The sequence below is a fragment of the Lasioglossum baleicum genome, chromosome 3, assembly GCF_051020765.1.
Source record: "Lasioglossum baleicum chromosome 3, iyLasBale1, whole genome shotgun sequence".
In the NCBI taxonomy this organism is placed as follows: Eukaryota; Metazoa; Arthropoda; class Insecta; order Hymenoptera; family Halictidae; genus Lasioglossum; species Lasioglossum baleicum.
The window spans coordinates 4,725,328-4,739,047 of NC_134931.1; the positions used below are offsets into that span (position 1 = coordinate 4,725,328).

The 13,720-nt window shown below is 30.9% G+C and overlaps 2 protein-coding genes across 2 annotated transcripts in view; one reads left to right on the forward strand and one right to left on the reverse strand.

Annotated features, from left to right (window-relative positions):
* Positions 1-2: 2 nt before the first annotated feature.
* On the reverse strand, positions 3-13,648 carry LOC143221862 (vitellogenin receptor-like). The gene is made up of 32 exons (XM_076447462.1): positions 13,561-13,648; positions 11,951-12,017; positions 11,749-11,873; positions 11,349-11,486; positions 10,213-10,318; positions 9,960-10,109; positions 9,684-9,800; positions 9,447-9,572; positions 8,490-8,705; positions 8,218-8,389; positions 7,943-8,144; positions 7,675-7,866; positions 7,467-7,587; positions 7,245-7,385; positions 6,914-7,166; positions 6,642-6,844; positions 6,415-6,570; positions 6,183-6,310; positions 5,971-6,095; positions 5,393-5,601; positions 4,957-5,132; positions 4,637-4,881; positions 4,157-4,458; positions 3,642-3,881; positions 2,979-3,128; positions 2,619-2,764; positions 2,432-2,523; positions 1,625-1,862; positions 1,293-1,470; positions 827-1,127; positions 422-542; positions 3-337 (listed from the first exon to the last, which is right to left on the reverse strand). Exons 2-32 carry the CDS (start codon positions 12,012-12,014, stop codon positions 215-217), a joined length of 5,256 nt encoding a protein of 1,751 aa, XP_076303577.1. The 5' UTR covers positions 12,015-12,017; positions 13,561-13,648; the 3' UTR covers positions 3-214.
* The window catches only part of LOC143221866 (chymotrypsin-2-like), a 29,125-nt gene continuing 23,264 nt past the window's right edge, over positions 7,860-13,720 (forward strand). The window contains exon 1 of the mRNA XM_076447470.1: positions 7,860-10,335. The gene's annotated coding sequence lies outside the window, so the exon portion shown is untranslated. The remainder of the gene's footprint in view (positions 10,336-13,720) is intronic.

A 13,720-nucleotide genomic window follows, 5' to 3' on the forward strand; every position in this document is an offset into this window, starting at 1 on the left:
TGTTTGATGTCTTACTTTCATTTATTGTCTTTAGGAAGTCCACAGCCTTCTTCATTGTTTAATATACATTTTTGAATATACATTTGTATGTGTGAACATATCATACTTGTTTTTACAAATATACATGCATGCACATATATGTATGTACAAAATTTAACATCTATTTCTTTATACAGGTTCCAGTGCATATATAACTTTACACTAATTTACCTTCCTAATTTACCAAACGAGAATTTTGTTGATATGTTGAAGCTTCAGATTCAGCATCTGATTGGTCCGAATGTCCAATGTTAACTAGCTGATTTTTATCTTTTTCATTTAATTTGTTGTCTTGCCTCTGAATAAAAAAAAAACATACATTGAAAAAAGCAGATTTTCTATTATAATTGTACATGATTAGGTCATGATATTAAACAGTTACCTTTGTCATGCTGATAACAGGATTTACATACTCGTGTTCTCCTGGTGGTAAGGTAGATATACTATTGAACGATGTTGCAAACTTACCTTGTTCATCATACGTAGAATTTTGAAAATAAATACTACAAAAAAAAAACGGGCGCAATATGTTTCAACGGAAAATAGAACTAAATATTGAATTTAAACATTTTCAAAACATTTCACCCATTTAATACCAAACGCTAGTTAATGCTACTAACAAAATTGAAAATTAGACAAAGTTCTACATCTAGTACAAATAATTGCATTATAAAATTAATAAACTACTATTAGTAAACTACTATATATACATGCACAATTGTTATTGATGGTTAGCAAGTTGATGCGACTTTACATACATAAATGAAAAAAAATTTCACTAATTTACCTGACACTAGATTTTTTAAAAGTATTGGGTTTAATTTTTTGATAATAATAGTATCCAAACATAAGTATGATGATGATGATAATACAAGCTACAAGAACTCCAATTAACATTCTGTTGTTGTGGTGAATTTGATCACTTTTTCGATTAATAACATTTGATTCAAATTTATGCTTTATATTTGCATCTTGTTCACAAGTGTTTTCCAGATTTTTCAAAAGACCATTAGGACAAACACATGTGGAAGTATTCTTACCCAGAACGCACATGTAATCACACTTGTTATCCTTGCAAGTATTTTTTACTGTATATAACAAAAATATGTGAAACTGATTAATTACGATAAAACTTTATATATATTCACATCAAAGATTAAAATAGTTATTTATCCAATTTAATCCATACGGGTCCATGACATAAAGGTGGTTGAAGTAAGATAAATAATTATTTTAAACAGTGGTATACTTACCAGTGGGTTGTCTGGATGTATGTAAAATTGTGAAATATTTATCAACATTTAAGTGATCAAGTGAGATTGTTGTGCATGATTTATCATGATATAGTTTGCATTTTTTTAATGTAGCAGTTGTACCCATTAGCCAGTATAAATTATCTTCATATATGTTCATGCTTAGAATTTGATAAACCTAAAGAATTATGATAATAGAGTTACTTTTACAGAATACTTTTACGCTATTGTATGATTACTTTATCAACTCAATCCATAATAAAAATTATTACTAATGGAAGCATTGAATAGTAACATTAAGTATTGTAGTTAATACTGCTTTACATACTTACATCAGTTTTTAAATATACCGCACGATCGGAGCCGTCAAAGTTTGAAGATTCGATGGTTTTTAAGAAAGTATCGGCCCAGTACAATCTAGACCTTGTGTGATCAATTACCATTGCAGAGACAGCACCAATGTTGTGATAAACAATCACTTTCACGTTAGAACCTGCTAGATGAGATCGGTATATTTTACTAGTTGGTTTGTCATAGAGTATCCAATTAGTTTGACTCCAAAATAGCCACCTGTATAATATTTTCATTTAATTATAAATAAGTAAATACACAAAGTGAGTCATGTAAAGAGTTATACACTGCCTTCTCTGGAATTATAGCTACTATCAACTTAATTTTTTTGTAAATTAAATAAATTACATATTTACTTTCACAAAAAATGCTTTAATTAAATGTGATTAAGTTTAACTAGAGCTGTTCAAACAAAAGAAGATTAATGTGTCATTTACTTAAAAAAAGAAAAACTTTTACTTCATTTAATTTACAAATAATTCAGTCAATATCTATTACCATTTTAAAGAAAGCAGTTTCCGACACTTTACATGTATGGATTTAGAATTACGAAGTTCTTGAGTTGCAACATAAACAAGTTCGGTTCTATACAATATTTTTCTTTGATTAAAAAGTGAATTTTTTATTAATGAAAAGTGTTAAATAATAATTAAATTCTTGTTAATTTAAAGAATCGTATAGAGTTGTATTATTTAAAGAGTCATAACTATACATTCTTAGAATTAGAACAGTTTGTGTTTGCAATCAAACTTTCAGTTATGTTATTACAACCAAATTATATATAATACCCCTGTTGTGGATGAACAGCAATAGACATAGCTTTATTTCGTGGTTCGATAGTAACCAGTTTAGCACATTTTTGTGCTTCTAAATTGCATACCTAGAAATTCGATTAAAAAAAGTAACAAAAAGATTTTTTTATATTTGTTAACAAATTACAAATGGTGGAAGATAAACAATAAGTATGTATGATACCTCAATGCTGCCTATGTATTCGGTATTAGTCAAATAAATATTATCAGTACTCCAATCAACAGCGAGAGCGCTTGGTCTGCCAATTCCAGTAACCTGTTTTCGGTTTCTGCTCTTTATATGTATTCTACCAATCATGCCTGATATGTCTAACAAAAAGTAAAAGATATTTGTAGCATTTCGAATCAGTTATAAATCGTAGTGTTCAAAATTTCCAAGATTAGCTTTCCTGATAAAAAATCAAAATCTTTCTGCCTTTTATTTAAACGGCACAATATATTTTTGATTTTATAGCATTTTATTTTAAACGATCTCAAATTCAAAAATCTCTTGCAATTCATAGGGACGTAGAAAAATTCTTACCACTACTCCAGTAAATGGTCTCCTCGTTTGCGTTCACGTCGATGCCAGATATTTCAGTTAATTCTTCATCGACTATTTCAATCGAACGTAAGCTTGCTGACAATTTCCTAATAGTGTTTCCAGCAGCAGAAATTATTTCCATTTGTGACCCTGTTGTTATAATTCACAGTTTAATAGACGGTTTAACAAATCATTGATTGCATATTCTCCTTCTTCTTGGACACAATTGTTGTTACAGACAGAATTGTGAAAGCCCGATTTTTCTTAAATAATAACTGTAATATTATTTTGTTATGAAATTATACGTTGACGAACTATTTTTGATTTTATGAAGATCCTTTTTTGCCATGAAAACTGAGATTGTTATGCATACTTTTAGTAAGTTATTAATTGTAGTATTAATTATATAACATGTTAACCGGCGCGTGAATTTCGAGTGTTTTATACAAGTTTTTCTTATTTCATTCTATAATGAAATGATAATGAATGATAATGAAATTTACACCTTACACTATAATTTAGTTCACTTCAGAACGAATAAATTGATATTCAGTGCCGCTAGTATTATGACAATCTTTTTTAGAAAGTCAAAAGCTCCGGTCACGGCAGTCAACGTGTTAATAATACAAACACCGACCAAACTAATTTAGAAACAATATTTACCAGTTGCTTTACAAGTCGTTTTATCGTTCCGGAGAACGTATCCTTCGTAACAAGAACAAGTGAAAGATCCATCATTGTTACGACAAATTTGTGAGCAGACATTGTGTTCGCACTCGTTGACATCTATACACGTTTTTAAGTCGTTATCCAATTGATAACCGGTTGGACAATCGCACGCCGGACCTCGAGGTGTTTTATGACATATACTTGAACAAGGATTGTCCATCATACATGAGGATGCTATAAAAATATTTCATATATTAACTTCTAAACAAATTAATTTCAATGCATGAAACAGGTGCGATTGATGTTATTGTTACATTTTAGAACCAGAACTGTAAAATAGTATCAAAAAGGTTACTCTTCAGAAAGTAATGGGAAAAATGATTCATTGATTATATTACCATTCCTTTCTATTAGGTTAATATTTTAATTGAACGCAATAATTTTCATATGAAATTGGTCTATGGGGAAATGAATATTTGTGTATATTTTTCCATTGTATAGTAATTTACCGCATTGTTCAAATTCGTCACTTTGATCCGAACAATCTGTTTTTCCATCACAGACTAACTCAAAGGGTAAGCATATCCCATTTGAACATTGGTATTCTTTGCAATTGGAACTGGCAGTGGTTTTCCTCGTGGTGCTTCCGTCGCAATTTATTTCATCGGATCCATCTCCACAATCGTCGGTTTGATCACACACCCAAGATTCATCGATACAATGCTGATTATGGCAAGCAAATTCTCGTTTTTGGCATCGAACACAATGATGTTCATCATCGTGGCGTGGACATTCTGGTACTCCGTTACATCTATTAATCGTAGTTAATTAGAAGCAAAATAATAACACATAAGAGCAAATATTATGTGCACTTTCTTTCTAGAAAGTTATATATATAATATTATATATAACATAATTAAAAATTATAATAGTATAAAGTTATATATATATGATATTGTTATCATGTGCTATTATTGCAAATCGCTCACTTTGCTTCCTTGGGAAGACATATGTCTGAATTGTAACATTTGTACTCATCCGCAGTACAATTAGCGATGTTATTACTGTTTTTTCCTGTACAATAATATTCATCACTGTCGTCTTCGCAATCATTGACTGTATTGCACTTCAAGGACATATCGATGCACCGACCATTGTCGCACGTAAACATTTCGGATGGACATAGAGTTTTTTGGCACGTTTCGCCCTCGTCGGAACCATCTGGACAGTCGATCTATTCATTTGAAAATCAGTTATCTGTCGGCTATCGTAGTTGGAAAACTAATGTTAGAAAAAATCGTAGACTCACTTCACCATCGCATTTCCATGTCTTAGGAATACACGTGCTACTTTCGCAGGTGAAACTATTTATATCGCATACGTGCTTGCTGCAATCTATTTCGTCAGAAAAGTCAGAGCAATCATAGTTTCCGTCACATACTGCATACTTTGATACACAAGTTCCTTCACGACATTGAAACTCATCTAAAAACGATTAAAATACTGCGATAAATGATCGTTGACTTTCTAATCAATGAAAAGATTTCATCTAATTATGTAATAACAATTGTTGCCGTAAAAAATAAATTGTATCATACAACTATTAAAAATTCAATTTTTCATTATTACATACTTCTCAACTAGTTCTACATGAACATTCACTGATATCAATGACTGGTCCCCTGTTAATCTCTCATTTCGGTGAATAATGTTTATATTATATAAAATACTAGATAAAGATTTACCCGTGTTGCATTTCTTTTCATCGCAGCCTTCTTCATCTGATTGATCTCCATCTGGACAGTCGTAGTGAAAATTACAACGCGATGTTATATTTATACATTCCCCGCTTTTGCATTGAAACTGTGCGCCTTTCTCACACTTTGATAATCGGAATTCATCGCATACACTTGATTCATCCTCGCCATTTGGACAATCTTGTCGGCCATCGCATCTAAGATTGTTATAAAATGTACTTGATTATAACAGAGAGGATACTCTACACTAAATAAGCAGACCTACATACACGCGTCTTCTTAGATTTTTATAAAATTACTTAGGTTTATAGAATTTGATGTATACACAATGATAAATTCGCAAATGAGCTAAGCAGGCTGAAGCTTACAGCGAAAAATTTTCTGCAATGACAAATTTGCGAAATCGCATCATTACTACTTTTTTAGTTGTTTATGAATAATATCTATTCTAGAGAATTTGCCACTCATTTAAATAGAAACAGGCGGAGAAATTTGTAAATTCGTCATTGTTTAACAGAAGAAATCGTATATTCAAAGTTATATTTTCAATTCGGAAAGTTTCATACCTTTGATGCAGTTTTATGCACATATCATGTTCTCCACATTTCATTTCACCTGATTTGCATGCTGTTTGTGGAATGCAAATGTAATTACTTTCATGCAGCATCATATCAGGCGGGCACGCACAAATCTGCAAATTTAAAAATAACCACAAAGATGAATATTGTTAAATAATACAATATAGAACATTGTATTATTTGAAGAACATTAGACTTACATGTGAATGAAGATTATTAACCAGGCACACGTGAGAACAATTACCATTGTTTACACGACATTCGTGCTTGTTTACGTATGTCCTGCGCAAATTTACTAAGTGCAATCTTCCCAAATTTTTAGCCACCTCTATCGAAAAAGAATAATAATATTTAGTACAAAATTATATAATACAAAACTGAAAATGACTACGTTCTTTCTACATCCAACTTCCTTGATTTTGTTCTATTTACCCAAGCTGATGCTCTTTTGATACTGTTGTGTGTTGCCTTTATTACTAGTCCAATGTAACTGATCTGACTTATACTGCGTCCAGAATACATAATCATCGAAAACAGCAAGGCTCACAGGTTCTGATAATCCAGTACGAAAGATGTGTGTCTTGAAACCTTAAAACAGAGGGTCCAACACTAACAACAATTGCATCATATTACGCTTTAAACAGAGAATGATTACTAACCCTTAATTGTCGTACTACCGATACGACCTGTACCCTGATCACTCCAAAATAGCCTTTCCAAATCTCTATCATAACACAATGCTATTGTTGGTCCGCGTAAAGGTGTTTTGATTCCTTCAACTGGAATTCTAGGGCCAATCCCGTGCATTTTCATCAAATCTATGCGATATTTTCCACTCGAATGGAAAACAACGAACATTACCCTATAATTTGAATATCATAATGACAAAACGTGAAATTAATTTTTTTGAATACTTTAATCAATTGATTACCCTTTTTCTGGTACGAGAGCAATAGCATGAGGTTCTTCTTGGAAATAGAAGACTGTTTTTTCATGGGTACCTAAACTGTGAACTTCGATAATCTTGTGACTTATATCCGATAAGTATAAATTATTTCCAATGTAGTCAAAATCTATTCCTCCTAATACTTTATCCTTGGTACGTACTACGGCTTTTAATTCTTCAGTATTCATGTTGAAATCATAAACATCATCCGTTAATTGATCGTTCACGAACAGACCATCTATAGAAATTTTTTTATTTAACAATTTTAACGTATTAACGTAATTGTATGCAATAACTGTTCATTAATCATTCTTACCAGTAAGGGGATTATACGTAACTGCAGTAACATGTCTCAATTTGACAATTGATGTCATTTTTGGTTTTCCTAATAATTCATGGTAATAATCTACGAACCTATTTCCTGCTGCGACAATCAGATGCATCTGTTTTTTAACCGCTAAAATTTTCGTTATTTTATAAATTTGTAAAATTGTTATAATCAATTCAGCGATACAAGAATATATATGTATATACCTACCACGACATGTACGCTGATCTGAATTGAGTTCCTTGTCTAATGTACAAGCACATGTATATCCATTCTTTGAATTTAGTAGGCACAATTGTGAACAAGGATTCAAATTGCACGGATTTGGAATCTATTACATAAATGTAAGACATAAAATAATAAGTGACTTTTATAATAAAGTTGTTGTACTAATACAGGAAGAATATAGAATATTCACCTTAGGTTTTAAAACAGGGTGATATATATGCATTCCATAAACAGTGCTCTGCAGCGTTAATAAAATTTTCCAATTTTTGCCAGTAAATTTATCACACGATTGTATAGTTTTAGATGCCCTATCACTCCAGTAGAGTTTATTTTCAAAGACTGCTAATGAGAAAGGCATTTTTGCTATATCTTTCAATACAGTCTGAAAAGATGCGAGTTATTCATAGTACTTAATTACCAAGATTATTTTATCCATTATTATATAGCAGAATACATACCCTGCGGTCAGAACCATCCAGGCTAACTGTTTCAATTAACTTCAATTTACTATCTATCCAGTACAATCTGTTATTTACGTAGTCAATAGACAAACTGCTTGGCCACTCTAAATTCTCGGCGACTACTGTACTAGTATTTTTTCCATCCATGCTTGCCTTCAATATATTTGAATTTGAGCTCCATTCTGCCCAATACATAACACTAGTGACAAATAGTACAATCTATGTTAATTTATAATTGTAAGAGGATGAAATATTGTACTTGATGCACTCACCCATTCCTTGGTAATAGAGCTAAGCCTCGTGGTTTACCAGTTCTTTCTTTAATTACAATGGTACAATAAGAACCATTACTATTACAAGCTCCAATATGCATAAACTCACTGTCAGTGAAATATATGTTGTCCGTAACCCAATCGACTGCAATATCATCAGGACTGTTTAGACCTTAAAAGTATTAAACAATATTTGCCCAACACGTTCATTTTATACATACTTCATTTATCAGTGGATAACAATAATTTCATGATAAAGTTATATTAATTACCAGATGTTACAATGACCTCCTTTCCAGATCCATCATCTAAGCTTCTAATGATTGCTTCATTTCCATTTTCAATATCAGACCAATATACATAATTGGCATCTAAAGAAACTGCTACAGCATGTTGTAAATCTTTCACTACCGGATAATATATGTGGCTATCAAGGTACAAACCACGGATTTCAAATTTCAATGAAAACACTAGCGTAGCTTCACCACCTGCATACAATAAACAATTGTTTTAGTCACCAATTTTCGACTATACAGGTTGCCTCACTAACTCTGTTACAAGGCGATATCCTGCTATTTTTTATGCTACGCAAAATGTCAAAAAGAAATTATTTGGTTTGAGGGGACACATAATTTTTTTCGAGATTTTAAGGTCATCGATGTTTTTTCATGCCACTCCTCATACTGTAGATCATTGACAAAAAAGATATCGATGACCATTTTGAAAAAAATGACCATGAGGAAAAATTCCCTCGAACCAAATAATTTGGTACAATTAATAATTGAGGTAGCTGAGATATCGCTTTGTAACATAGAGTTAGAGGGACACTCTGTATAAGTAATGAATAGACTGCGGATCTTTATGAAGTTATAGCAAAATTGAGCAGATGAAGTTTAAAATTGTTGGAAAATTTTTAAAGTTGAAAATGTCAATATATGATTTCGCCTGTATTAAAATCATTAAGGAACAAAATAACGTTCAGTTTAGTTTCTATCCTTTGCAATCGATGCAGTCAATGTTTGATTTTGCATAAAGTAGTAATGAATAATTGCAACATATTTCTTATATATTTTTTAATTTGTACACTGTTTGAAGACTTTATGTAAGAATATATACATACTGTGTAACAGTCATTATTGAGATAAGTAGAACAATTATTCCAAATTAGATTGAAAACAAACTTTTCTAACTTGAATGGTTTAAATATATGTATAAGGTAATATATGTACCTGGAGCTTTACAGGTTCTCATATCACTATTCAAAGTGTAGCTATCCTGGCAAGAACACTCGTGGGATCCAGGAGTATTAAAGCATAGTTGATCACATATGCCAAAATGTTCACATTCATTTATATCTACAAAATAATACATACGCAAACTTATAATTATATATGCTTATCTATATAATTTTATCAAATATAAAATGTAAATATAAAAATTTAAGATATAAGCGTCTTGATTTTTACCTGTACATGTCTGATTGTTCAATAATTTGTAGCCCGATCGACATGAGCACTGAGCACCTTGAGGTGTCTTTCTGCATAAATGTTCACATTTTGCTGTTTGTTTGCACGATGTATCAGCTAGAAATTGATATAGTAAAAACTGAATTAATGCTACATTATTAATTAATCCGTAATTATTTATTATCCGTTATTATTTCAGTAATTGTATAAAAATGTGAATGATTGACGATATACAACAATTTTATTTTCTACTGTTTATTTTAGGTATGTGCTTACCTTTTTTACATTCTAGGATATTTTCATCGGAACCGTCGCCACAATCATCTTTTTCGTTACAAGTTACATTTAAAGAGATACATCTTTGATTTTTACATAAGTATCGATCGAATTCGTGGTTACATTCATCGATTGGTACTGATCTAACTGCTATGAAGAATAAAATAAAAAACAGATCATGAAATCGATTTAATATCTGTGATAATTAGTTAAAATGACTAAAATTTAGTAGTGATATATATAGAATAATTACCACAATTTTTTTCATCGCTACTGTCAGGGCAGTCTGAGAAACCATCGCAGACCCATTCGTTTTTTATACAGTATCCATCATTGCATCGAAAAGTATCGCATTTCAACTGTTACGAAGAACAAGGTATTTATTATTTTTATGTATAAATGGAAAGAATTGTGAGCATTGGGGGGGAATTACTTACTGGATGGTTATTGTTTATTATATTTCAGTATTTGAATTCCCAAAGTTATGATACGCGTTCATTATATACATTATATGTAAATACCAACCACCATGTTGGCGTGGCAAATTAATTTTATACTTGTTCTTACTTAAAATTATAACATGATATGACAAATTCGAAAAATTTATAAAAATATTCAGTAGTAGTCAATGTACTGCAATTATTTATGTGCAACTTCAAGAATTATATATTGAAGTATTAGGTATAAATATATACAAGGTGAGTCTCGTAACATGACGATCTCAAATAACTCACAGAATATTTGTTGTACAAAAAAAATGTTCCAACAAATGTTGCATGATTCCTGGGGGGACATACAATTCTGCAATCTGATTTTTGTTACTTCCATTTCTTGTCAAGATATTGTGGGGAACAACGGTGTGAGTGTACTTTTACATTCGGCCACACGGCGGGAACACCTGACGGTTTGAAACGACGATGATCGGTACGAATTGACGACGTGCTGTTAGTCAGTAATGAATAATAACAGTTTAGTGACACAGAGCTTGACAGAGCAAGTCGTATAAAATCTCCGATTATATTATGGTGTGATTATATGTGATTATATTGTAATAAACTCCTTGGTTCCTGTAAATAAGCTCATCCGAGTTCGAGCAAAAATATTGGGCATTCTATTTAAAAACTGAAGGTGACCTTCATATCTTGATAAAAAGTGGAAGTAACAAAAATCAGATTGCAGAATTGTATGTCCCTCTAGGAACCATGCAACATTTGTTTGAACATTTTTTTTGTACAACAAATAACATACGAGTTATTTGAGATTGTCACGTTACGAGACTCACCCTGTATAATGAAGATGGTATTGAGTGATTCTTTAAGCCAAAAATGTAATGTATAATAAAAATATTACTAAAAAGTGCGGAATTATGATTTAAGCAAATAGTCTTACATCTTTTACGCAGTTTGTATATTCGTCGCTTTTGTCGGGACAATCGGGTTTAGCATCGCAAAATTTTGCACTCGGTATGCAAGATCGATCTTCACATTGAAATTCATCAGTAGCACACTGGATTCCGTAGGGGATAGGCTAATGTAAAAATATAAGATATTAATATACATATATATATACACAAGGGATGTAAACAGTTTATACATTTATATTTAGCGTATAAATATAAAAAAAAATCGTATATTTAATTAAGATTCTGGATTGATTAAAATGATCGATGATATTGTAATGATTCTTTATTTTACAAACACAAGAAAGTGATGTAAGAACGTTACCACTTGAACATGTTTCTTAAAATAAAATTAATTTTGCTTTTCATATTGCTTTCTTGTATACTTACTATAAAGGCGTGGCAATCTTTTTCATCAGTTAAGTCATTACAATCATGTTCTCCATCGCAAATAAATGAGGGTGATATACATTTATCGTTGTCGCATAGGAACCATGGTGACTTGCAATGTACAGCTTCAAATTCCAAAATATAAAGAAATTAGAAAGTCATTTGGCTTAATGTAACGATTGAGCGGAATTAATTGAATTACCTGCAGAGACGATGGGATTATATATGATGTTCAGGATGAAAAATATGAACAAATTGCGATGCATAATCTGTACAAAACCCAATCAATTAATTAATATTTTAAACAAATGATTTTCATTTAGATGATATTAATTTGTATAATTTCAAAATTCGATCAAAGGATGCAAAAGATTCTGTAGTCATTAGAATCGAACTGGTCGTTCTAAAAAATATCATATTATTCATGTCTTTATATTATAGAGTCATTAATTTATATCTTAGTGATATGAAATTCGATGAAAGAATGCAAAAGATTCTGCAGTCATTAGAATGAAACTGGTCGTTCTAAAAAATATAATATTATTCATGTCTTTATATTATAGAGTCATTAATTTATATCTTAGTGATATGTATACGGGGTGAAAATAAAATTTATAATTAATTTGTACGGGATATTTCTTTTATCTCGAAATATCGTAATATCTCTTAATTAAGGGATTAGGTTCCATAAAAAAAATTTAAATAAAAGTTGTTTGGTAGAACAAAGTTCTTACAAGTCGAGTAGTGGAAGTGATTTTAAAGACGAATTAATTATTATTAATAGAGCGAATAGAATTTTTATCACGATATATTTTTGACCCGAATGAAGCGTGATTTCTTTTTATTATTTAATGTAGGCCGGTGATCAAATGTAACCATGAATACCATTAACGTTATTTTAAATGAAGACCGTATGAGGTTTTATGTCATTAAATTTATTACCATTTACAAATTTTGAATTGTAATGGAATCGAATTCAATTCACAAATCTGTAGAACCGATTGTTTTGAAAAATAGAAGAGAGACAGGGAATTCAACCCTTGTTTACTACAGTATGCAGACTAACAGCCGTTCACCAGCTTTCGGTCTTACCCATTTGACTCATCTGTAGTAATCTACTACTTTATAACATAATTTCTAACATTTTACAACAACAAATGACCTCGTACGAAGGTCTCTGAATTCGTCTTATTAAATGCTATCGTACTATAAAAATAAAGTATTAAAAAAATTTATTTTCCTCTAAAATTTTCACCACCACTCGACCAGTAGAAAAATAATTTGCAGCATATACATGTGTCGTTTTATGCCAGAGAACTTTTAAACCTTTTCTCGATAAGACCAATCCTTTACGAGCATTTCAATTCTTCGAGAGAGAAGAAACACCTTGTAATGTAAATTACTTGAACTCGATCCTCGGAGTACACGAAAAAGTCAATTAGCTTTTAAAATTAATAATCTATTTAATGTAATATCAAATTTTAATCTTTGCTCGATTTTTCATTATAGAATCGGTTTTATAAATGCATGTCAATTCTTTAGGGAGTAAATTTTCATAATCTTTCATAACTCGAGAAAAAAGAAATATCGGACATTATATAAATTTAATATAAATGTACACCTTGAAGTATTGACAAAGCATTTGTGAATCGTCCTGCGTGTATATCTCTTGTAAAAGTATTTTTTGGAAATAACGTTATCGAACAAGCGTTTTACTTAAAAGAATAAAACTTTTATAATAAAATATTTCATACGATTAATAAGAAATAATATAATAATGAAAATATTTGGTAGACTTTGATACACACTTACAGAGATATTTAGCACCACCGTCAGCACGTTCCGTGGTACCACTACGACTGTTATGAAGATACTACAAGTTGATGAAAGGCAATCATATTATAAAAGAAATTGTTTGCTTGAGTGTACATGGTGGTCCGTTCGGAGAAATATCAAAGTTATATATATGTTC

What these genes read in the sequence shown, in the direction of transcription:
- LOC143221862 (XM_076447462.1), bottom strand. Translation starts at nt 12,014, where the DNA reads ATGCATCGCAATTTGTTCATATTTTTCATCCTGAACATCATATATAAT. An exon ending in GGAGGTCATTGTAACATCTG is followed by an intron (nt 8,390 to 8,489) that starts GTAATTAATATA and finishes AATACTTTTAAG; the next exon opens with GTCTAAACAGTCCTGATGAT. An exon ending in AACGACTTGTAAAGCAACTG is followed by an intron (nt 3,129 to 3,641) that starts GTAAATATTGTT and finishes TTATAACAACAG; the next exon opens with GGTCACAAATGGAAATAATT.